Source organism: Miniopterus schreibersii, assembly GCF_964146895.1.
Source record: "Miniopterus schreibersii genome assembly, chromosome: 2".
Lineage (NCBI taxonomy): Eukaryota > Metazoa > Chordata > Mammalia > Chiroptera > Miniopteridae > Miniopterus > Miniopterus schreibersii.
This window is the reverse complement of record NC_138102.1, coordinates 153,714,623-153,740,875: the sequence shown is the minus strand read 5'-3', so window position 1 is coordinate 153,740,875 and position 26,253 is coordinate 153,714,623. Positions and strand designations below refer to the sequence as shown.

Here is a 26,253-nt window from a genome sequence, read left to right as displayed (position 1 = left end):
CTGGATTGATGGCAGATTCTTGAGAACTTTCCCTCAAAGATAATTAAGAAAATAACCAGAGATACACACAAATACTATATACATATATTTACTGTAGTATTATTTACAGTAGCAAACACTGGAACCAAACTGAGTGTTCCACAGTAGATGAGTAATTAAATAAGCAATTATACCTATGTGTGTTAAAAGATGACCTGGATATTTCAGTGCCTTCCACCCTCGACTGTGTGCTTATATATCCTAAGCAGGGAGCATTCATGCTGGGAAAGGAATGCTTGTGTGAGCAAAGGGACAGGGTGCTGTGAGGCTCTGGCTCCAGAGCCTGTCAAAACATGGGTAACATTGAGGGCCTCTTGCTCTGGAGGCAGAATTAATGGAGATTTGTAATTAGCCCAGGGCTCTTATGTACATTCCACAACCCAGGGAGAGTCAAGGCTCTGGGTTCACTCAGGAGTCAAAATGTTATATTAGCTTCAAGATGAGTCACCTTTGTTTCTCACAAACACTATAGGAAGGATGAATGAATGAATGAATGAATGAGAAATATATGTTAATGTAAAGGGAGAACTGTCTCTTCTGACCGCAGAGGAAAGGATTAATATGAACCAGGAGAGCCTAGCCAGTGTGGCTCAGTTGAGCATCGTGGTTTGATTCCCGGTCAGGGCAGGTGCCTGGGTTGTGGGCTCGATCCCCAGTAGGGGGAATGCAGGAGGCAACTAATCAGTGACTCTCTCATCATTTTTTGGTTTGTTTTTTGATTTTTTTTTTTTTTTAATGTATCTTTATTGATTTCAGAGAGATGAAGGGAGTGGGAGATAGAAACATCAATGATGAGTGAGTCATTGATCGACTGCCTCCTGTGCACATCCCCCACTAGGGATCGAGCCCACAACCTGGGCATGTGCCCTGACAGGGAATCAAACCACTATCTCCTGGATCATAGGTTGACGCTCAACCACTGAGCCGTGCCCAACCGGGCATCATCAATGACGTTTCTATCTCTCTCTCCCTCCCTCTCTCTGAAATCAATAAAGATATATTTTTAAAAAAGGAGAAAAAAAAAGTGACATGGATTGCTGAAGAGATTTGTCCTCTAGTATGTAGAATATTTGCCATGTGCAGGTACTTAAAGGTTTTATTTCTAATAATTAGAGAATTTCTTCAAAGTAGCTGTTACCTATTTATCATGAGATAATTGGTGCTCAGACACTTGGCAATTTTGCAAAGGAGTCACAACAACCTAGTTAGTTGTGATTCAGGGTTTCAGACTCCAATCTATGATACAAAAGTTAATAGTCTTTCTATCGGGCATCACTGCCTCCTCAATACCTATCCTATCTTATTTTAAAAGGGACTCGGTTGGGTAGTGCTTATATTTTTGGTTTGGGGTTGATATTTTTATTATGTCACTTATATTTTCTAAACTAATAGTTTGAAAAAAAGTTGGACATCTTGCATACCCTCCTTGATCAGTACTTGGACTGTAAGACCTTGGGAAGTTGTACTTTGGAACACTCTTATCACGTTAACAAAAACAAAACAAAACAAAACTGAGCCCAACCTGCGTGGCTCAGCAGTTGAGCATCCACCTAGGATCCAGGAGATTGAGGTTCGATTCCCAATCAGGGCACATGCCCAGGTTGCAGGCTCCATTGATCCCCAGCAGGGGGTGTGCAGGAGGCAGCTGATCAATGACTCTCATCATTAATGTTTCTCTCTCTCTCCCTCTCCCTTCCTCTTTCTCTGAAATCAATAAAAATATATTTTAAAAAAACAACTGAAATCAGTCTTCAGTCTGGAGGAAGCACAAAGGTTTGTTAATTTGTGAAAATTAAGTTGAGTAAGGACCAAGATTATTAGCATAACAAGTTGAAGAATCGCATCACTTGTCTCTGGTTTCTTTTTATTCTTCCTTTTGACATTTCACGGATCCCTCAGAAATCTAGGATGCGTGGGGGGACAGCAAGGAAAATAAGAGAGGGGCCAAAGCTTACAATTACTCAATGCAGAGGGGTTTTGTTTGAGGAAGTACCCAGATCACAAGTTCTAAGTGGTTAGATGACTCGTGGCGCAGTTTGAGGTGGGCATGTTAGGACCTCAGGAGCTGGTGGGAAGGAAAGGAAATCTGACACGGGAGGGTCAGGTTCCGAGAAATAGCCTGCAGCTCTCTGGCAGTTCCAGAAATTTAATAAGCACCCGATACTCCAGTTTTCAAAAAAAGCACGCCAAAGTCAAGTCCTGCAAAACTAGCATCAATAATGGTGATACTTGTTAACTACTTACTGTCTACTAAAGGACAGACGCTTTTATTGTCCTCACAACAAAAATCCAAGGAAGGGTTTTCTTCGTTTGTTTTTGTCCATTCAGGACCGTATTGCATTTTCCCCCATATTAATATAACCTGTCACAGAAATGGCCCTGTAGGTGCCTGTCGCAACACAGTCTGGCCCCTGTAGCTGCCTCTCCGGATAGTTCCCCCGGGTAGTGTCTCTGGCTGTAGTGGATGCTTCTTGCCACAGTGCCCGTTAGTGCTCGCTGGTTAGTGCACCTGTTGCCATAGTGACAGCCTCTCCCTTTCGGGCCTCCCCCAACTTCTTCCTCTCAAGAAAGCAGCTGCCTCTTGAGATACCATCTGCCTCTGGCCATAGTGACTTCCTCTGGAGATAGTGTCTGCCTCTCTCGGTACTGCCTCGCGACACTGACCTCTCGCAATACTGCCTGCCTCTCCCCGTAGCGATACTGTCTGCCTCTCGCGACACTGACCTCCTCTCGCGATACCGTCAGCCTCTCCCCGTAGCGATACTGTCTGCCTCTCGCGATACTGAGTTCCTCTCCCCGTACTGTGTGCCTCTCTTGCTCGTGACTGCCTTTTGTGACCAATGCCTGGCCAGGCAGCTGCCTGTGGTGATAGTACCCACTTCTTGTGATAGTACCTGGCTAGGAAGCTGCCTCTCGAGATAGTGCCCAGCCGGGAAGCTGACTCTGGGGATAGCAGCTGCCTGCTGTGATGTCGCCCTGCCCGGCAGCTGCCTGGTGTACTCTAACTCGTCCAGGTAGGTAGCTGCCTGGCGGGGTATTGTTGGGCCCACTGGTTGCCTTTCGTGTTATTGTCCAGCCTCATAGATGCACGTTACAAGATTTAGGGGATTCTAAGGGAATATGTGCTTTTTAAAATTTAACTTAATCTTTTAATTGAATTTATTGGGGTGACATTGGTTAATAAAATTATGTTTCAGGTGTACAGTTCTATAGTGCATTATCTGTATATTGTATTGTGTTCACCACCCCAAGTCAAGTCTCCTTCCATCGCCATTTATCCCCCTTTACCCTTTGCCACCTCTCCCTACCCCCTCTAATTCCAAGTGTTCACCATTATCTTTAAAAAAAATTTTTGTTTCTTTCACATCGGAGAAGCATTTAAGAAAATAAGTCAGGTTCCATGTGTTGCAATATGAATGCACGTGCTCACCACACCCCATGCTTTTCAACTTGTGGGTGCTGAGGTTTCCCAAGCTGGCTGCTTAGTCTCTTACTTACGAAAAATTTGCTCATTTAATTATGAACCAACCAGCTTTCCATCTTAACCAAACAGTTTCAGATAGAGAAATTGATATTTTATCTATTTTGCTCTCTTGAATATGGCTTTGCTTAACAAAACAAATGGACGTTCCCCACTACAGCAGATAAGCAGTTGCAAATAAACCCTGCAGTTGTGAAATTCAAATACCAAGAGTATTTTGAAGTTCGTTAGTGCCTTAAAGATGTGGATTTTTGTTTTTTGTTTTCTCAACAATCATGTTCCAGGCATGTCTATTTAGGATCTTAAACTGGCCTCTATTTACTCTTTAAGAAAACATGAAGAAGACAAAAGCCATACCTGAAAAATCACAGAGAGATGATGCTGGGTGTGGAATGCATCCTCTGAGACCAGGAACAATCCAAGGCTTCCAGGAAGGGCCTATCCTGCATGATATAACCAGAAGTAGATTTATAAACAAAGACAGAGCTTGGCAGGTTGCACTGGATAATTCAAGTCAACTTCTCTGGAAAATGTGAATTATTCAATAAGCCCTTAGTTAGCCCTGAAATAAATCAACTTTGAAATACCCTGGGGAGCTTTCCTCCATGAATCACGGAGGGTCACACACTAGGCCCTCAGTTCACAGGACTGATAATGTTTAAGACAATAGAAGATGGTAAAATGCAATGAAATAATTGAGTCCTTTTGCAAAACTATCACTGTTTGGTAGTTTCTAGGAGACATTAGATAAGTTAATCCTTAAGAGGAAAAATAATGCATTTTAACAAGTTATCTTTGAGCTAAAAAAAATAACTTTGAACTAAAATAATTAACTCTGAACCAAAAAACATCTGCAAAGAAAAGGCTAGCAATCTGACCTTGTTCAGTATTGAGAAACACCCAACTGAAATGTTCATTTCATTTTATGTAAAGTTCTTTGTTGATTTGTAAAGACTGTGATAAAAAACATTTTCATGCTCAGTCCGGGCTACCCTGTTTTGTAAAAGCTGCTTATCCTTATTTCCAAAAATGAATTTCTGATTGACATTAATGATTCTGTTAAATCTCTATATAAAGCGAAGGCAACTGGAAACATAGTTTATATTATAAATCCCCAAAGCCAATTTTGTTCCAGTACTTTTTCCCCCCCCCCTAAGAAATTAATTATCCCCCCAAAACCAAGAGGCTTCTATAAACTTGGGGCAACTAGAGGGAATATAATCTTGCCAGGAATTTAAATTTCCCATGACTAACAAACACACACTTTTACAAGAGTGGAACTGGTTTTCAATTTGACAGTTACTCAGCTCAGATTAGTTCAAGCAAGTTAAGCCTCTCCCCTGTGGGCCATTTCCTTTTTTTCAGGAAAAAAAGAAAAAATTAGAGAAATTAATTTAGTCCTGGGGATATATTAAAGGTCACAAAAACTGAAGCAATTTATTTTCTCAATTATTTTCTTTTACAATACTGTTCACAAGTTAATTCAGTCACTGGTGTGATTTCACATATCCAACTTCTTTTTAAATTGTTTCCAATCACATGGAGTCTTTTTTTAAAGCTTCAAATTGCCTGTACTAATTTCATTCAAAAAGTCACCATGCCACAAGATTCAACACAACTCTGGATCACATGGTATAACCAGAAACCTCGAGTTGACCAGACACACATAAACTCAGCTGTCAGATTAGCAGCTTTGGAAAATGGAATATTGTTGTGGAAGCAGAAAGGGAGTTTATCTATTATTAGGAACCTATTAAGTGGCAGACACTACCCTAGACATCTGACTTTCATTACCCTACTTAATCCTCACAAAATGTGGTATGCCTTATTGCTACCTCAACAATTAAGAAGTTAATCCAGAGAAGTTGACACCTATCCAAGGAATGACAAAGCAGAATTTCAATTCAGTTCTTCTCTAAAAAGCCCATGCTTTCCCCACCGCATTGCATTGCCTCCCTTAGGATACCGCTGCTTCTAACCAAGTGCAGTACTTGATTCGCCAAAAGAACTCTGAAACTGGCCTTTGGTGTGGGAACAAAGCATTAATAAGCTGATGAACTGAACACTGTGTTGCCTCTAGCACTTATGCAAAGTAAACTAAAACTTTGCTAAATGCAAAGTTGTTTTTAATTATAGAGTATCTGCTGAATCATTAGTTCTCTGAGATCATATGATAAGATAGTCCAGTGATTAGCACTACAGATAAATATGTATCCGAAGGCACTGAGTAATGTGCCCTAGTCACACAGCTAATAAATGATAGAACTAGGATTCAAACCCTGGCATTCCTAACTCCAAAGAGCCTGACTGATGTTTCCTGTACATCAGTGATTCTCACCTCCTGCGTGTATGAGATTCACCAGAGAGCTTGTACAAAGCACAGGAGCCCAAGCTTCAGCTCAGAGCTGTGGAATCAGGATCTCCACAGTCGGGACATCTGGGTTCTTGTTTTTTGTTTTTCCCAGGCAGCCCTGCTATATGCCAAAGTTTGATAACCACACTATGACACCATACTGCCTTAGGGTCCTATAGAAATCGTCTTCATTAAGCAGTAAAAACTTATAGGTTAATTTTTTACATTTTATGGGAGTTATAAATGAACTAGCCAAATCCTAACATTTTGTAAATTTTTTAAATCTTTACATTGGGTATGATAGTTTTTTCCTTAATTTACATGCACTTATTTGTGTTTAATTGTTGACTTACATTATATCCTTTCTTAATAAGTCTTTCTTGTTTAAGACCCGACTTTCACAATCCATTGTTTTGCTTTTACTCAGCACTCTAACATTTCTCTGATAAATGTTACAGGTTTTCTTTTGCTTTAGGACACCAGATACTTTGCAAAGATTGCCCTTTAGTTTAAGGGACCGTACCTTTTTCTTTTTTTACCAAATTAAAAATATTAAGCAAATATTAGTGGGTTATTGGGACTAAATAATATGGTTATATTTGAAGAGAGGGACTCAGTAAACTGAATAAAGATTAAAGACCCTCATGATTATAAAAGATTACCTTCAATGGTCCCCAGGAAACAGTGATGGGACCTCTGTGGATACCTCCAATGTGAGGTCATGTGGACTGTGGAAGTACACTTTCGGGACCTCTACATTGTTTCAGAAGCACCGTATAAATGTCATGCCCCCACCTCTTGCCCAGTTCCTGCTTCTAATAAAAATGCAGACTTCGTGTCTGGCTACAGAACTTGAGAACTCATACCCAAGGAGTTTATTGGTTCCAGAATAATTTCTCTTTCTGGTTTTCTCATTCTACTGAATTTTCTTACATAGGATTTGCAAAGTTTCTTGCCCCTGGGCTATAATCAACAATTGCCATAAATAAGATAGTCACTCACGTTTAAAAACTAATTACGAGAGGGAAATACTCGCCTGTGTAATGTCAAGTCAAGGGAATACTCCTAAACTTTACAAGAAAAATGTACAAGTTTGTTGTCAGTTTGAAATGTTTGGGTCACCCCCATCCCCAGCTGTTATCTCCCAGTGAGCACAGAACTCTGCTTGAGTTTTTCTAAAGGGCAAGTAGTTATTCAACTCTTTACCTTCTCAGTTTTATGACATTAAATGCAGAATATATGAGAAGGAATAAGATGAACACTTAGAATGTAAAGTAATTATATTAAGCTCTTCATGGTGGGCCTTCAGTGAAGTTCTTGAAATTATATTTCCCTTCACTTGTTTTTATCCCATCTACTTTTTCTTACCTTTAATTAATGCCTTGCATTAGCAAAAGAAACTTTCAGAAGAGCCAATTTCTATCGAGGATCTGAGTGCATCTGTTCGCCTGTCCTTGGGTCTTGTCATTAGTACAAAAGAAGAGGATCTGCTCTGCTCTGAGATTTTCCAGCTGCCATTGGCCATTGGCACAGACCCCAGGGTGTCTTCTTTTAGTTATCTGCTATCTTTCATCTCACCACTACAGAAGAGCTGGTAACCAAACAGTTTCAGGAATCAGGCTCCCACTCATGATCCTGTTAGTAGTCTTACAGTAATTAATTTTAATTTGATAAAACTTGAGTCCTTTCAATGAACTGGGAGCTGTCAAACATAGACGAGCAAGAATCCAGGAATTTACAAACCAGAGGGGGAAATTTAAGCCCTGGCTTTAAAATGGCCATGAATTTTCAGAGTTATTGTTTCTCCAAGTATGATATCTGGACTGTCAGACCTATCACTGGAGCCTGTTAATTAATATAACTTCCTGGGTTACATACCAAATTTACCAAGTCAAGGCCCCAGATTATTCTTACGCCTACAGTTTGAAAACCACTGATATCTTTTAACTGCCCTGGGATAGTAATTATTTCCTATAACAGTAATGCTGTAAATTCTAGGTGCTGTTCAACATTGCACTGGTTGTCTGAAATTCCAAATGGTATGAAGTATCCTCTGCCTAAAAGAGTTACAAAACCCAAAGGAAAAAGAAAATCTATGCATAGCAGCTTACATCCCATGTGAGGAACCCTGTTACAAGAAGGGTAAACACTGAAGTCATCTTCTGCTTCTTGCTGTCAAGTAGCCAAAAGTCATCACAAGTTAAAGTCAAAGATTCCACAGAACCTTAAATAAAATTTTTTGTGAATAAAATCTATTATGCAGATCCAAAAACAAAAAAAAACAAACAAAAAAAAGCCTTCTATAAATTTAGTTATTTAAAAGGGGGAAATTGTACAAATTGAGTCCTTTAATTAATACCTAATAAACTACATGAAGGAAAACATTTGACTGTGAAAAAACATATTTAGCATGCCAAGATCCATCAAGATTAGAAGAGCTGTTAAATATTTTTCTGGAAGAGCCAGAATGACTATTGTTGAGAATGTCCCTCAGACACTTCAACAACCTTATCAATCCCAGATGTCCACAAAGCACTGAGGATTGACCTAACTTCCGAATATTTTTAGAATTGTGGTAACACCCCATGGAAAAGGCTGACCCTACCTTGCAGAAAAAATAGTAGCTTAGAGACTGAGTATGTTAACTTGCCCGGCAACATGTGGATTTAATTCCCTTCCCTGATCACTTTCATAGAATTCCCATGATGGTCTCTGAGTATGGTCTTGCCTGATACAAATGAGACATGATTTCTCTGATTACCTGCGATCAACTACTTATAACCCAATAAAAAAGCCTGGTGTAGATCTCTAACGGAGAGAAGAAGCCTGCTGCTAAGGACCAAGGAATAGATGAAAATGTTCTTTTGGGGTTATAGGGTAGAAGAAGACTGTCTCTGCTACTATATTATGATTAAAACCACAGTTGAATTTTCTCTGCTCTTAACCTTTCTAAACATGTAGCCTTACTTTTCTTCTCTGTTAATATATCATACCAATATTACAGTAAAATTTCATTTTACCAAAATAGGTTGGAACCAAGATCATTTTATTAAAATCGTATTTCCTGACAAAATGGAAAATACCAATTTAATCTAAGAACTTCTGTGTGGAGGCAAAAGTAGAGACTCGATCCAAGTGAATAATTGTAATAAAAGCTAAAGCTACCAGTGCTCTTTCCTTTTCCCTTTACAAATTAGAATGCTTTAAAAAATCGATTACAATTCCATAAAAGGTTCATGAGCTCATGTAATTATTTTACCAAGCAATAATTGCCATTTGTATTAGAAAGAGATGATATGAGATTTGTATTTGTTTTACCCATTACAAATGTGCTTAATTTGTTTCTAATTATGTTTGTGCTGCTAGGACATCTTGTTAATCTGGCCAGTTAAACAAGTTGTTTTGAATTTCTGCTCATGAGGCTTTGTAAAGGCTGATCATTTATAAAAGCAATATAAAGGCTGGTAATTTTGCACTGAAAATAGTATTTTCCAGCTCCAATGGGAGCACTCACCATGCATAAACACAGAGATGCCTTATGGGGGAAGGAGGGTGGGGCAGGATATATTTAATTTACTATCACTCCTTCACTCTGCAGGAAAGTTCAAAATACACTTTTTACTGGTTATTGGAACTGACTTTTTCAAATGTTTATGAAATTATGAGGAGCAGGAATTATACCAAACTGACTTTGAATTGCATGAAATTAAGCAAACGGCTCCTGAGGAGATACCTTCTTTGAGTGACAATCCAACTAAAACCAGTTTTGGGGAATTATAATGAAACAAGTCAATGAGAACAAGAACAATGTGATAGTGATCTTTGTATATTGATTTATATCTATGTTTTAGCTGTTTGAAAAAGTGAAAGAAGTGTGTCCAAATGTGCATGAGAAGATCAGGGCTATTTACGCAGACCTTAACCAGAATGACCTGGCCATCAGCAAGGAGGACATGGAGGAGCTTCTCTCCTGCACCAACGTTGTCTTCCACTGCGCAGCCACAGTGCGCTTCGATGACCCTCTCAGGTACTTCCTGTTTCCCACTCACAGCTTGTATGGATATGTGTGTGTGTGCACATGTGTATGCACATGTGTGTGTAAGTTTCTTTATGGTTTCTTTGTCTTTTTTTAAAAAAAAGATATTCTCAATGAAAAAAATACAAAGGAGTAAAACTTCTCCAAAATCTCACAATCTAGAACTAACCATTTAATATTGTGGAGAACATTCATTCCAGTTTTTCTTTATGCATCCATAATAAAATTTATGTTCAAATTTATGAAAAAGTCATCCTATGAGAATGTTTTGCAAACTGCTCAATTATATTTTTGTTATCTTTCATTGTCCAGGAATGTTCTGTTATAATTAGTGATGACTATACCATGCTCCATTGTACACATATATATTGGTGGACATCTTTTGGATTGTTCCAATTTTTCACTATTATAAGCAATTCTGCAGTGAACACCTCTGTGCATACATGTTTTTTTAAACAACTTTGGGTAATTCCCTTTGGGCAAATTCCAAGAAGTGAAATTGTTAGATATGCATCAAATGTGCACAGATTATGAACAGTTTATATTTTGTCATATAAAACTAAATTGCTCTCCAAAATGTGGTATCATCAATTTGCACCATCCCTATGCACACGAATGCTCACTTCGGCACCCTCACCAATACTGTATTATAATTATTTAATTCTTTTTAACATTGTCAATATGACAATGGAAATGGCATTGCATGTTTTGATTTTTACTTCTTTGATCATTGGACAGGTTGAAGATGTTTAAATGCTAATTGGCATTTTATTCTTCTGTGAAATACCTACCCAGGCTTTTTGCCTATTTTTCATTTGAAGCATTTTTTTCTTATAAATTTTAAGACTTCTTGAAAGATTTAGCAATTCTTTGCTTTTTATAAGGCTCCAAATATTTTAACAGCTTATCATTTGTCCTCAACTTTGTTTTTATTATATATGCAGTTATTTGAAATTTCTTCTAGTAGTTTTATTGTTTCATTTTCACATTTCAGTCTTTGATCCATTTAAAATTTATTTAGCTATAAAGAGGAATAAGCAGTCAGGAAAGTTCTATAAAAAGAAGAGTGATGGAGATGTGAATGTAGAGTAAACTTTTTTACTGTTTCTAGCAGATGGTTACTTCTGAAACATTTACTAAATGATTTATTTTCACTTTTTATTTGAAAGGAAACATATTAAATTCTTATTTTTAACTCCTTATTTAATTTTATTAATTAGACTTTCTCTTTCAGCATCACAGTATTTCAATTACTGTAATTTTTATTTTATTAGGCAAGTATACACACATCATTCTTTTTAAATAGGATTTTCTTGACTATTCTCACCTGCTTATACTTCTTGATTAAACTTACAATAATTTGCCGGGTTTTTAAAAGGGTTGGAAATTTGATTGACATTACCTTGAATATGTAGATTCATTTAGAATAACTTAACATATTTTAAACATTAGTTCTTCCTATGCAGGAACAATATATGTCTTTCTATTTATTCAAATTTTTTTGTTGTGACCCTTAATGAAGTTTTATCATTTTTTAATATAGAGTCTATTCATTTATTATTAATTTGAAATGTTTTTAAATGTTTGATTTTGAATGTGTGCCTTTTTTCCACTGTTTTCTCTAATTGTTGTTTCTGTACGAGAAAGCTGGTGATTTTCTTTTATGTAACTTTTATAAATGGACACTTTACTGAATTATCTTATTGTCCAGCCAACATTGTTTTAACTGCTTCTGTTTGTTTTCTAGATATACCATGATATAATCTGGCATTGGGTTTGTGACTGCCTTTATATCTGTTAATTTTATTTTCCTAATTACAAGTCTGGAACTTCAGAGCAATGCTAGTAAGAGTAGTGATCGTAGGCGTACTTTGACCCTGACTTTAAAAGCCGTGCTCGTAACTTTTCACCGTGAAGCATGACACAGGCTGCTCCATTTCCTTCTGCTTAATTCTCTCTAGACATGCCGTGCAACTGAATGTCGCTGCCACCCAGAAGCTCCTGCTCATGGCCAGTCAGATGCCAAAGCTCGAGGCCTTCGTACATATCTCTACTGCCTTCTCAAACTGTAACCTGAAGCACATTGATGAAGTCATCTATCCATGCCCTGTGGAGCCAAAAAAAATCATCGATTCCATGGAGTAAGTTGGGCTAAATGAGGGGGACAGGGTGGGCAGATGTTTGTTCTCTTTGATTCCTTCTAGTCGTTCATTAAGGAGGTAACAAAGTGGAACAGCCTTGAAACAACGTGCTTTGTAATGGTGCTAGCTTTCGCCACCCTGTCCTTGCTATTCCCTCCATCCCCAAGTCTTGTTAAATAGTTTAGATTTGAATGAGGTACTTGGAGGATACTTTACATAGAACTGGTTTTTCACTTTTTTAAAAAATTTATCTTTATTGTTGAAAGTATTACAGATGTCCTCTTTCCCCCTCATTGATCCCCTCCACCCTTTGGCTGCCCCACCCCCAGGCCTCCCCCATACTACTGCCTGTGCCCAGGGATTATGCATTTATGCATATAAGTTCTCTGATCAGTCTCTCCCCACCCACTCCCCCTCCCCACCTTCCCTCTGAGATTCCTCAGTCTGTTCCATGCTTCTGTGTCTCTGGATCTATTTTGTTCATCAGTTTATTTTTTTCATTATATTCCACATCTGAGTGAGATTATGTGATACTTGTCTTTGACTGGCTTATTTTGCTCAGTATAATACTCTCCAGTTCCATCCATGCTGTCCCAGAGGGTAAGAGATCCTTTTTTAAGCTGCGTAGCATTCCACGGTATAAATGTCCTATGGTATTTTTATCCACTCATCTACTGATGGGCACTTGGGCTGTTTCCAGATCTTAGCTATTGTAAATTGCGCTGCTAATGAACATAGGGGTGCATAACTTCTTTCTGATTGGCGTTTCGGGTTCCTTAGGATATATTCCTAGAAGTGGGATTACTGGGTCAAATGGCAGTTCAGCATTGTCAAAATATAGTATATGGTATGAAAGTTTAGAAGACAAGTTTTGGAATCAGACTAACAAGGGTTCAACTTTAGGCTCTGAAACTTACTGGCTGTGTGACACTGGCTGTGTGACACTGAGCAAGTTTCCTGGCCTCTCTGAGCTTCAGTTCCTTCATTTGTAAAACGAGGCTGATAATAGTGCCCATCTATTAATTGTGATGATAAGTTGATAAACACAAGCAATTATTGGAGTGTTAGGGGGTATTTAATAGCAAATAATCAAAAGGTTAGTAAAGAAAAACAAGTAGAGAAGAGGAATTCCTCCCAGATCTGGGAGGAGTCAGTCTCTTGACCTCTTTGGCCAATATACATTTTTCTTACTTTCCTATTGTGCAGGAGAAATAATGTCTGGCATTTTTTTCTTCTTGCCAACTAACAGGAGCCACTTTATTCTTAGGACATGGCCCTAGTGTCAGAAAACAGTGTCTGTTTTCTGCTTCTTTGTTCTTCTGCTCCATTTACTAAGTTTGCCTTGTTCATTTGTTGTTTTTTTGACTCCACATAAAAAGTATTACAGCAGAGAAAATAGACTATTTCACAGTGAATTTGTCAGATTTAAATTTTATATTCTACTGTATTTTCATTTAAGATATACTCTTTAAAATGAAGCTTTAGCTAAATCAAGAGTTCGTTCCCTTCAGGGCAAACATTTTTATCTCATGTAGCTCTGAGGATAGATATTTTTACCTGTCATAAAAAATATCCAGGACAAAGAAGAATGAAAGTCATTTAAAGGACCTAGAGGTTACTTAAAGCTGCTAATAAATCATGTTTCGCTTAATTGGTGAAAAGAAAGCTCTCAGAGTGGAGAGTCTGTCAGGATAGATAGAGAAAAGAAGCTCTGATGCCCAAAATCAGTGCAGGAAAGTCACATCTAAAGCCTTGGGGCATTTTTAGGGTGGAATTGATTTGTTTGTCCATGAGCTGCCTCCTTAAAGTGCTGTCTCTTGGTACAGATGGTGCTTACATACTGATATTCCCAGGAAAGGGACAGGCCTCCTCTGATTCCAGAGCCTGACACTGAGATTGTACAGACTCAGTCCACCGCTGACCTCTGACACTCACAGGTTCTCGCACAGTTCGAGGCAGCACAGGAGTCCCTGAGAGTGCACCAGAAAAGAGAGGGAGGCAAGGCAGTAAGTAAGTTCACCCACAGCAAAAGGTTTCTCCAGGTTCTTCATACAATTCCCTTCCTCCCAGACTGTGTCCAGACACTCAACACCCCTAGATTTCAAAAAAGAATAAACACCTTCCAGAGGAGGGGTTGATTTATCTTCAGGTGGTCAGCATTTCCCATACTCTTCCACTAGACGAAGGCAGGACATTGCTACGTGATTTATGACCAGACTGTCATTGACACTTCTGCAAAGTTTATGTTTCTGTCATTTACTGCTTTCCAAGGAGAGTGATTATTTAAACAAATATGTAGCCAAACAGAACTAGGAATGAAATTATATTTTATCTCAGCGGAATACATTTTTTAATGCAATTAGGAACTTAGGTATTTAAAAAAAAAAAAAAACTGGGAAAAAGTTGTAAACACCACTTATTAATTCAAAATTTTATGTTCAGGACACCTGTTCAACTGCATCTCTTGGCCCTCTCCTTACGTTTGTGCTACAGTCACACAGAAGTACTTACCCCTCTCTCTCATGCTGCCTGCCTTTGGTTCTGTTCCTAAAGGCAACTTCACCTCTGCTTCAGACATCAAAGCTCTCCCCTAGCATCCCTCAGGCTTGGTGCCTCATAGTGCCCCATGCTCAGTCTAACTATTTGCTTACTTATCTGTATTTGTCAATTATATCTTAGTAAAGCTGAAAAACATAATCGTAAAAAAAGACAAAACAGAAAATCACCCATGAAAAGCTAAAATGAACCTTTCTTTTTCCAGATAACCGGTTTAATGGGAATTCCAGTCTGGGAAATAAAAGAGGATTTGTACATTTTTGCCAGGAACTTTCCTAATTGCGTAAGCCCAAGTGATCCTGCTCCGTGTAGTTAATAAAGGGAGTGGGGCTGTGGGCTTCAACCTGATACCTGTCCCTGCCCCACCCTTTCCAGCTCCAGCCAACCCGTTTTCTGTGCTTCCCACAGCCCGGGCCAGGCCTCTGCTCCCTTCTTGCAGCCCATATCTGAAACTTCCAGAATTATATTGGTCCTGAACCACCCCCAAAAGATAAAATTCTATTGTAGTAGTATAAAAACTTTAGCATAAATGCATTTTAATAACCTCAATTAAGAGTTAATACTTTTAATTGGTATGGTAAGCATGGCCATCAATCATTGTTAAACAACTGATTTTCTTGGCTCTTATGCCTGCATTGTCTTCCGCCCCTTGTCCTTGCCGTTGGTCACTGTACTCACTCACCTCTGCCTTTATATTTCTAGCTTTACATGGTGATGTTTACCTTTAGGAACTCATGTGCATAAATGGATCAGGGACTGCCAGTGAAATTGCAATTTTTAAGAATAACAGCTTCAGTATGGTTATTTATTTTAAATGCACACAACTGACCAGAAAAGACAGGGCTTCAGAGCCGGTGCTTTCCATATTTTTCAGGCCAAGATCACTTCTCTTCAGGGAACTGGTGAAGGGTAAAAAGACTTTTGCACCTTTAGAAAAACCTGGAAAACAGTTGGGAACTAGAGAAGTGGATCCGTACATACTTACTGCTTTGTTTGACACTTAGGTCCATCTAGTGAATCTGCATTAAGAAGGGCAGGAGGCTGTGAATTGCTGTCGAGCAGTCACTGTCAGCAAAGACACTTTCCGACATTTAATTCCTTAACATAGTATTGTAGGGTTGATGCTATTACCACTGCTGTACTAAGAAAGGGACAAGTGCTTAGAGAGATGACTTCACCCTTCAGAAGGCTCTCATCCAGTAAGTCACAGAGAATTTGCCTCCACAGCCATGTGATTCTGGCTTTAGTCTTTCCAGTTTACCCACAGACTGGGTAGTGCCAGAGGTTAAAAGGTGCTTTTGTAGCGGAAAAGACTCAGGCCGTACACCGGAGGAGGCGAAAGGAGACCTTTATTAACGCATGCGGTCCCAGAGGAGGCAGTCTCCAAATTCTGGGCCCCGAACAAAGGGCTTGGGTCAGCTTTATAGGGTCGTGGGTCCGGCCTGCTTGTGGCGTGAAAATAGTGGGCGGGGTTACACAGGTCAGATAAGGTCACATGTACATTCAGGCAGGTAATCTGAGACCTGAGATGGGGAATCTTCCTAAAATGGCCGCGGTTCCTGCCTCACTTTCATAAGATACAGACTGTGCTCTTATGGAGCTCACAACCAAACACAAATAGAGCAGCGTGGAATTATAGAGGGGGTGCGGTGGAGGAGATGGGACATGTTAAGTTGATGGAATTGGAGACAATAGAAAGGCATAGGAGATAGACGTGGAAGAACAGAGGGGATCAGGGTGCATGCCTGGCAGAGCAGCTGGAGCTGGCAAACCTGGGGAATGCCTGGGAGACAAATGTCAGCCCACTTTGGTAGCACACATGGTCTGTGCAGGGGGGCCGTTAGCGATCAAGCTGCAGATAGGCTGGGCCATGCTGCGGAGACTGAATACCATTGCAGGGCACTGCACTAAACTGTAGGCAGCAGGGTCCACTGAAGGAGGGCTGCACGCGGGGAGGGGGGTGGGGGGGGGGTGTTCATTTGTTTTGTTTTAATTAAGGAAAGACTTGGATGAAAGTGAGCTATAGGTAATAGGATCATGGTGCGGAAGAGATGTAGATTGGCTTGGGGAATAACTAGAGGCTGAGGCACAGTGGTGGGGAGGACTAGAATGGGGAGTGGCAACAGATATAAAATACCTATGTGAATTTGGAGAAGAAACACAATAAAACAAGGCTAATGCTTTGCATATGGGCCTTACACTTATTTAATTAGCTACCAGATTAGAATATGTATATTGTCACAGCTTACATTTCTAGTACCAAGAATTTAATTCTTTTAAAGCTTCATTCTATTGAAGTTTTTCCTCAAGGAAGCAATGCCTTTTTGAGAGCTAATCCCAATTTATGCAAGTCCTAATGGCTTATATTTGTGAAGTGGAATTCTTTCAAATTAGTGATTCCCCGATTTGCCTTGCCATAAGAATCACCAGATTATTTAGGATTATTTAGGTCATCAGACCTAAAAATTGAAATAGTGGCTCTATAGTGGTACCTCGGAACCACCCAGGGAATCTAGAAGCTAACCCGAGGCCTCCTGTAAGTCTGATTCATGAGCTGACCAGTTTGGGAAACAGTGTGTTAAAGTGATTTCTTGAGCAGTTTTCATTTGCAGTGGGGTTCACTGGGCTTCCAGTAATCAATGCAGCCTCTCCTCACCTTCTGTTGTCTTTTAATTTGTAGATTTAAAATTCAATAAAAAGTTCCCGATAGATCTGTACCTACTAAAAATCACACTTTTGAAGCTACCAGGCCACCACCAGGCACAGCTAATTTGTCAGGTGAAAAAGGAAAGGGGTCTCTTGATCAAACACCATGTAGGCAGCTCTGGCGAGTGAGCTGAGGGTGAGAAGCAGGGGAGGTGAAAGCTGCGTGCAGCCCCCACCAGCAGCCTCAGCCCCCAGGATGGCCCTTCAGGAGCTACAAGGAAGTCAAATGTGGGGAAGTACTTTTGCTTTGGTGCTGAAGATCACATTAGTGACACAAAGAAAGTTTACCTATGCTGGGGGCAGGGAGGGAGGGAGCTAATTTTAGCACTTTGTGTTTTTATTTCCCAGATTGTATTATCTCAAGATACCATCTAAGTAGCTGACACAAAATTGAAAATTCTGTGTGCTTTTAATATTACCAGGCTGAATAATTTCATGTTTCAGGCCATTGGAGGCCAGAATAAGTGCTCAATAAGTCTGGAGGAAAATACAAAGGGCCCATTCAACACAAGCATTAGGCTCAGATATACATACCCTTCTCCCCAATAAAAAGTTTAAATTCACTCTGAAGCCAACACCGACACATTGAAGGTGGTCAACATTATAGACCTTTAGCTTCTCAACACTTCCCCACCACTACTGCTGCATTCTCAACAAAGACTTGCCCTTCCTCCCTTTCCCACAGTCTCCCTACAACCTCACCTCCTTCTGAGTCCACCCTCCCTCCTATCATTAGCCAGCTCAGCTTCCCAAAACCTCATGCAGACTATAAATTGGTCAATTAAGAGGGTCCTATGGGAGGAGCACCCACTTACTGAATTAAATAGCTGGTTCCTGGGGACAGAAAGGTGCTTAGACACAGAGATAAAAAACATACCTGCACTCTCCTAGACTCATTGAAAAGTGGGGAAACAGACCTGTGAGCAAGTACGTATGGATGATACCTGCAACAACCAAGGGAAGAGCTAATTCAGATGAGAGGAGAGAGCAGACATCACCGTGAAGCAGTGTGTCCACTACATACTCTGAAAGCTTTGCCTGTGTACACCAGTCGGCTTGCCCTGCTTACTGAACAAAAAAATTAGGAGGAAAAACATAGATTCTTCTAGCTGTCTCATTCAGTAAATACATAGATTATGAAGTTATGAGTGATATTAAGAGGTTGATTCAATAAGTTTCAAACTAAAAAGATAGTACTATTTAGAGGAAATCATTGGCATGTGCACACACACACACACTGCTTTCTGAAATCTTTAATAACTTTTTGCTTCTTTTAAATCAGTTTAAGTAGTTTATAATTTGAGACTGATGGATTCAAAACACCTTCTCAAGTATACCAAAAGGCATTTGGTTAATTTCAGAATTGTGCTTTGCTTCATGTGGTGCCTCTTTTCCATGCTAACTTATTTGCCGTTTTGAAAACGGACGGAAAACAAACCACAGCAGCAAATCAAACTGTGGTAAAGAAGAGTATTAACTGATTGCACACCCTGAGAAAGGCAGTGCAGAACCCAGGGGTGTGCGTACGGGTTACTCTGGTCTCTGTGAACTCAGGAAGTGGCTGGAGGAGACAATGGTCTGTTTGGCCGAATGAGAAAAGATTATTTTAAAACCAACTACTGCCTCTGTGGATAGATGCTCTTTGGTTGTTTTACCAAAGATAAGAATGCCTTAGGTTGATGGGCTCATTTTGTTTTATCAAAAAGCTTTAAGTGCAGTTGTGAATATTTGTTTGCCCTCATGATAACCTAAAAATTTAGGACAGGGGTAATTTTTGCCATTTTCACAAGTAAAAGTGGAGGAAATGCGAGGAGGGTACAGCAAAATGCAGGTGAAGCTACAAAGGGTGGAGGCAGGCCATCTACAGAACCCCAAGACTTCCCTTGTACTTGTGTTCTTAGAAACCTGTGAAATCAGTGTTTTCTAAGAAGCTAACTCACCCAACTTGTTAAAGCCTCTAAGTGTAACCCTTTGGGTGCAGACCAGCACCGGAAAAGCAGCTGGTACCAGCCATGTGACACACTCCTAGTGCATTGCTGGGTGCACTGTTTTCTTAGACTTTTTTTCTACACAGCCTTATTGAAATTAGGCTCTCTTTCCATCAAATAGGTGAATTGTAATGTTGTGTGAATTATATCACAATAAAGCTGTAAAAAAATGAAAGAAATTAGACTATTTCTTCTGACCCCGTTTTTGTAACCTGTATGTTTTTGCAGGGAGAGAAATGGTCTTAGGTTAGTTAATCCACTGTGTCCCCCCCAAACAAGACGAGGTAACGGTAACATTATTACAAAGATGGAGAGCTGCCTGCATTATCCCACTCTCTCCCCAACACTCAGGTGGCCATATAATTGGAATATCTGTTTTTCTAAGTATTTGGAATTGTTTTTAATTCTAGGAACTTCTCAAACTTTTCCTATTCAATTTAAACCAAAAGGCATTTGTGTATCTAGAAGACATTCAGCGCTAGTAGCAGAGAAGAGAAAAACCAAACAGACAATGCTCAAGTTTAGCTCCAACATCAAATGAGACCTATTAACTGGAGAGTCGAGTTTCTGAACAAGTCTTAGTGCAAACACATCTTAACTGCTCAACAGTGTGCAATGGGAACAAAGTGGTAACAACTATGACTTTTCTATGATCAAGATAGGAGTAAATGTATCAAATCACACTAACATAGTTAGGTAGCCTAATTTTTTAAAAGTATATTATAACAATGGCCAGAGGGAAGGGGGGTTGAGGGCTGGGTTGGAAGAGGGGTTGGAGGTGGGCAAAGGAGAGGAAAATGGGGACATCGGTAATAGCGTCAACAATAAAAATTTTTTGAAAGTTTGACCAAATAGATCTGCCAGCAAAGAGAAATATTTAACCTTTATCCGATGAAAGGGAAGTTTAGTTCCCAGCAAGGAGTGGGTCCCGCTGGCCGAATTTAAATGCTGACGGAATTTAAATGCCATCTTTTAAAGGTTAAATACTCAGAAACCTAAGCATATACGTTCTTTTTTACAGGCAAAAGGAAAGAAACCGTTATTTGTACAGTTGATCCTGGAAAATATATGGAGTTTGTATGATGCTGTCTTTTAAATGCTATCTTTTAAAGGTTAAGAGAGGAAAGGGAGGGAGAGAGGGAGTGAAACATTGAAGTGAGAGAGACACATTGATTGGTTGCCGGTCGGGGCCCAGGATCGAACCTGCAACCCTTCAGTGCACGGGCCAATTCTCTAACCACTGAGCACACCAGCCAGGGCTAATTGACAATGATTTTATTGCTCTCTCCAAGAACTGCAGAAGACTTTGAGATTATCAAAATTATTCTGACACGTTTAAAGAAAACATTAGGCTGATGTCATGGTGACTCAGTTGTTTAAGATGTCTTCTTGTAATTAGAGGTATTCAGTAGTCACTATCACAACTGCTTCAGAGTACTCTAACCACTCCACTGACAGACTGCTACGAGTGATTAGAGCACTTCAGAACTCATTGGAAATCTCTGGAAATAATTACTGAGTTATTATCATAGACTTTAAACAGATCTTCAAAGTACATTTCATAGATTTGCTAAAGCAGATTATAAGTTTGCCAAACATAGTTGCTTTCATTTGTTGAGGCATTGAATGGAATTTTAAAAATTAAAAGCTGAAGTTTGCAAGATTGGTTGGTGCATTAGGTTTTAACTGGACAGCACTGAGTGGGTGGGGCTGCCACAGAAGCACCTTGGACAAGGGAGCCTCTAAACACCATGAACATACCCAGCATGTTCCTGGGCTCATGATTGGCACTCACAAACATGTTCGATGAACATGTACTTACGAACCTGTTGGAGAGAAAGTCATTGAAGATAGAGATCATATGTAATAAAGCAGTAGATTGCAAAGCTGTTAAACCTATCTATCTAGGCAGGCAGAGGTAGGGTTCACCTGGTAAGACTGGGCTTAGCAGTGGGGAGCGAAGAGCTCAGCACCATACATGATTCGGACCGGGGCACACACAGCCTTGGCATCCAGTGACTTCTCAGTTCCAGAACTCAAGCTAGAAAGTGGAAGTTTTATTTGATTGTCTGTGGCTCACAGTGTTTTCTTGTCTATTGTCCAACATACGTTGCTAGAATTCTCTTTTACTCCGACTGCCTTCAGGTGGTTAGACGACACTATTATTGATGAGATCACACCCAAGCTGATCGGGGACCGGCCCAATACTTACACCTACACCAAAGCCTTGGGAGAGATGGTGGTGCAGCAGGAGGGTGGGAACCTAAACATCGCCATCGTGAGGCCCTCCATTGTGGGAGCAACCTGGCAGGAGCCTTTCCCAGTAAGTCCATTTACATGATTCCTTACTCTGTTTCCCAGCTAGCATACTTCTAGCCCAATTACTTTCTCATGTCTCTTGCCCTCTCCCTCCCTCTCTCCTCAAGATATATAGCTGAGTGCAGGGAATCAAACAGGAACCTATTAGTGCAAAATTCAATATTTGGTTCAGGAATTATTCTGCAGGAGGCTCCTCTGGACTTACACTGCCTGCTCTAGAATTGGGTGGAGATCTTAAATTAGTTTCTCATTAACTCTAGCCTTAAAATTTCCATGGAGATAGTTTCATATCTTGCCCTTCCCACTATAGTTTACATATACCAGAATGTTTGTGATGGCAAAATCGGTGGTATTACATCTGCCAGGGTAAATTGGAATCACAAACCTCACAGAAGAGTCTCAGTTTAGGAATATTTTTAACCTCTGTATCCTGCTCTATCCTTCATAAAGCACTTTGGATCATACCACCTTCTTTGAAGCGATTCTGTAATGTTTCGGGGTCAGATAAATTTGAGCTCCACTACTTATTAACAATGCAGACTTGTGAGTTGTCTCATTTGTAAAACAACAGGGCTGTTACTACCCACTTTGCAGAGGTGATGAAATGAGAGAAAGTACAGGGAGCACTTAGCAGTGCCTGGTCCTGAATCAAGGGCTCAACAAATAATCCCTTCATCTTCTCCGGTCTTCTCTCTCCTCTCCCATTTTACACATGCATTTTAACTTTTAAAGGTAAAGAAACAGACATAATGAGGTCAACTGACTTGATCAGGGCTGGGGAGACAACTCAAAAAGATATTTTCCTCTGGCTGCTCTGAAACAGTCTTTCCTCTAACATCTCTGAGCAAGCTAACACAGATACATAGAGATCGTGTGGATGGTATGACTCTTAAAATTCTCAAAAACTGGATAATTCCTACAAATGTTGGAAATGTTCCCCTAGGGAGATAAAATTGAGCTTCAGGTGGAAGAAAATGGTAGTTGATGAATTGGTTAGCAGCTCTTGGTATTAATACAAGGTCCAGTTTAGCCCCTAAGATGTCATTATTAAAACAACTTGAAACTATCCATGACTCCTCCTGGCAGAATTTTAATTTTTGCACCAATAAAGTACAGAGAATATGCAGTGCTTTGCCATTGATCTTTGTTTGTGATGTAAGAAATACTGGATGAGACAGTTATGTTGGCTGGGGTCTCGGTGCTCCTGTATGAAACGTATCAAGATTAGACTGCAAACGTTCCAAAAGTATTAAAATTTTCTGACATGTGTAATCAATAGAGGTCTTCTTCTTTATTTTAGGGTTGGGTTGATAACACCAATGGACCTAATGGGCTCATTATTGCGGTAAGTATAATCACGTGGAAATAACTCCTTGAAATGTAGTGGAGGGATAGTCACTAACAACATGCTTAGTGTTAGTTTAAGTTCATGGATCCAAAACCATAAGTGTTACTTTGCTAACTGCAGTTAAAGTATCTTATCTCAGTTATGGTGATTGGAAAATAGAGGCAGGATAAAATTACATTTACTTGTGGATTTTATTATTAGAAAAACAGACATACTGTGATATCAGTTTCTGTTTAGGAGTTTTCGGAAAGCCTTTGCGCATTGAGGACCATGTCTGTAGTTCCCTGTTGCTACCACACGATGGGGGTGTTTCCTCCTTTTAACTGTTAGTAGCTTGAATCAATGCAGTGAACTAGAGATGCAATAGAAATCATATACACAAAGATTATTAAATTCTAGGTTATAAGACACATACAAGAGTTTCTGTGTGTATATAAATTATATAAATGCGTAAAATGCATCAATAACCGGTTCTTCATAAATACAAGGAAGAGAACTACCAACTGGAGCAAAGATTTCAAACTAAAACTTGGCTGATACAGGAAACACTTAGCAATCCTCTCACGGACCAGGAGAAGCGTCAGTGGTTCCTCTCAGTCAGCCGCCCTTTGTGCATGTCTCCCTGCAGTGAGGATGGCTCCGGTCTGAGCTGGGGGCTTCATGGTTCATGTGGAAACATTTTAGGACCAGAAGCATAACTCCACTCTTTAGGACAATGAATAGCAACCCAATTCTCTAACTCAGTTTAAATCTTATAGACCTTGCCCGGCCGGGCATGGCTCAGAGGTTGAGCATCGACCTAGGATCCAGGAGATCACGGTTCAATTCCCTGTCAGGGCACATGCCCGGGTTGCCAGCTCGATCCCCAGCAGGGGGCATGCAGGAGGCAGCCGATCAATGACTCTCTCATCATTGATGTTTCTTTCTCTCTCTCTCTCTCTCCCCTTCCCTTCCTCTCTCTGAAATCAATAAAGATATTTTTTTTTAAAAAAAAATCTTACAGATCTCAGATTCCAGACTCTGCATTTGTTCTCAGAGCTAGGTCCAACATGAACTGAAATTCAGATATAAGACAATGAATTGTGACTACTTGTCAAAGACGGTGATAATGAACTTTCTGCTTTATTTATTTATTTATTTATTTATTTATTTATTTATTTATTAGCAGCTTCTATTTGTTCTCTACCTGCCTTCTTCTTTAAGGCTTAGTTAGGGTGAACATTTGGTAACCTAGAACATAATTATTTTCACACGACCCCAGAGTGCATTTTACTACATTGTTTACAAAGCTGCACAGCTACTCAGTTATCTAAAAATTTCCAAATTGGTTTCTTATGTCCAAAGCAAGGGGAATCAGTTATGAGAAAACAGAAATTAGGAACATATGTGCTAGCAACTACTGAATATCAGTGTTGGGAATATGCAGGGTGTAAAATAAATGTACCTTTTTATTTATTAACTGACTTATTTATTGGCACGGCTTACTTATTAACACGAATAATTCCCAATTCTTGCATCTATATAATGTTGGTCATCTGTGAGGTTAGCTAAGATACCAAAGGGAAAGTAAATAATGGTGGCCTTTTCCCAAGTAATAACAAAGTTGTTAAATGGTAGAATTTTATTAAGTTTTAAAACTAAATATTTCTTAAACCTGTTGCTTGTAAGTTAGTAAGCACTAACAGAAAACATTATTTTAAAAATGATAGACTAGTACAGTATTAATGGGAAATTTGGGAAAACTTAATTCTTAAAATGTCTTATGAATTAATTTTTACTATGTGAAAAACTATTCTTGGTGCTAATTGACTAAATATATTACCTCTCACAAATGTGAGGACTCTCGCTCCCTAAAGGAACCTGATGACCACTCACTAGTGGTTCATAGCAGTGTTGGCATTTGAGATGAACTTGACTGGAAGGTGGGACAGGCTGAGAGACGTCAGCCTCAGTACAGTACCCAAGTAAGCAGTGACTCAGTGATAGCTGTTATTACTAACAGCATCGGAATTAGCTTCAGCTTTTCCTCAAGACCTGTTCACTATTTTATGTCCTTCCTCCTGTGCAGACCGGGAAAGGGTTTCTCCGGGCCCTGAGGGCTACTCCAATGGCTGTGGCAGATTTGATTCCAGTTGATATAGTCGTCAACCTCACCTTGGCTGTAGGATGGTACACAGCAATTCACAGGTGTGGATGCTCAGCTGGCTTTCTTTCAAAGGTTTGATGAGGAGGAAGGTGAATATATTAGGCCTATTTTCAAAACATATGCATTGTATTGTAGGAAACCCCAAATGTGAGAGGGTACCTGTTTCAATATTTTACATAGTTCCAAATACGCCATCATATATTCATTGAGTTGTTTTATAAGTGCTGCTTAGTACTTTGTTGATCATAAAGTAACACACACTTTAAATTATTTAACCATATAACCAAAAAGCTTTTCTTTCTATTTAGTAAATCTAAAATACAGCTTCCTTTTTGAAGGCAAGGAGATAAACATGGGTGAAATGAGAGTGAATTTTATACCTCATTGACCTGCTCAGCTCCTAATAAATCCCTAAAATACAGATTGCCATGTGTGAGGTGTTTCCTAATACAAAGGAAAAATAATAGGTAGTTTGCATATTTGGCTCTGTTAGGAAATGATAAACAGAATTAAATTTTTTTTATTTGAGTTAGACATTTAGATACTTTCCAAACCAGCAGGACTTAGCTGGATTTAGGGGTGAAATGTAGCCTATATTTTTGCCCAATAAACATGTCGATCAGTTAGAAATATGATCTGCTTTCTCATCGCCATGACACCTCCATTTGCTCCACAAATCTGTCAACCTCTCTGAGATCACTTTCACTCACACACACACACACTCACACACTTTTCCTCAACTTCTTCCATTTTGCTTATGAACCCAAAGAAGGAGCAGAAGAAGGAATGCCGCCCAGGTGGCCTCACCCATGGGGATTACTGAAACCGCCTTGTTTAAATATTACTTTCCCTTATCTCTCTTTGATTAGTTCTCCATTTTGTCATATTTATCTAAATTGTCTTCTGTTTTCCAGGCCTAAGTCAACGTTAATCTACCACTGTACATCTGGTAACTTGAACCCCTGTCACTGGGGCAAAATGGGTAAGTGCCTATAGCGATGTAACTCCGTGCCTGCTACGTCTGCCACAGGGAGAAAATGCACAGAGCGTGCCGTGGAGTCTAGAGTCTCACGGGGGAAACACGCAAAAAGTCAAGAGATAAAACAGTTGCAACTTGCAGATGTATAGGAGTTAAACAGA

At 39.6% G+C, this 26,253-nt stretch overlaps 1 protein-coding gene across 1 annotated transcript in view; it reads left to right on the top strand.

Annotated features, from left to right (window-relative positions):
• FAR2 (fatty acyl-CoA reductase 2) overlaps positions 1-26,253 on the top strand; it is a 108,225-nt gene that overhangs the window by 72,930 nt on the left and 9,042 nt on the right. Inside the window, exons 3-8 of the mRNA XM_081128853.1 lie at positions 9,725-9,900; positions 11,871-12,050; positions 21,446-21,623; positions 22,920-22,964; positions 25,036-25,154; positions 26,028-26,095. Coding sequence (XP_080984979.1) covers positions 9,725-9,900; positions 11,871-12,050; positions 21,446-21,623; positions 22,920-22,964; positions 25,036-25,154; positions 26,028-26,095 — 766 coding nt within the window. The remainder of the gene's footprint in view (positions 1-9,724; positions 9,901-11,870; positions 12,051-21,445; positions 21,624-22,919; positions 22,965-25,035; positions 25,155-26,027; positions 26,096-26,253) is intronic.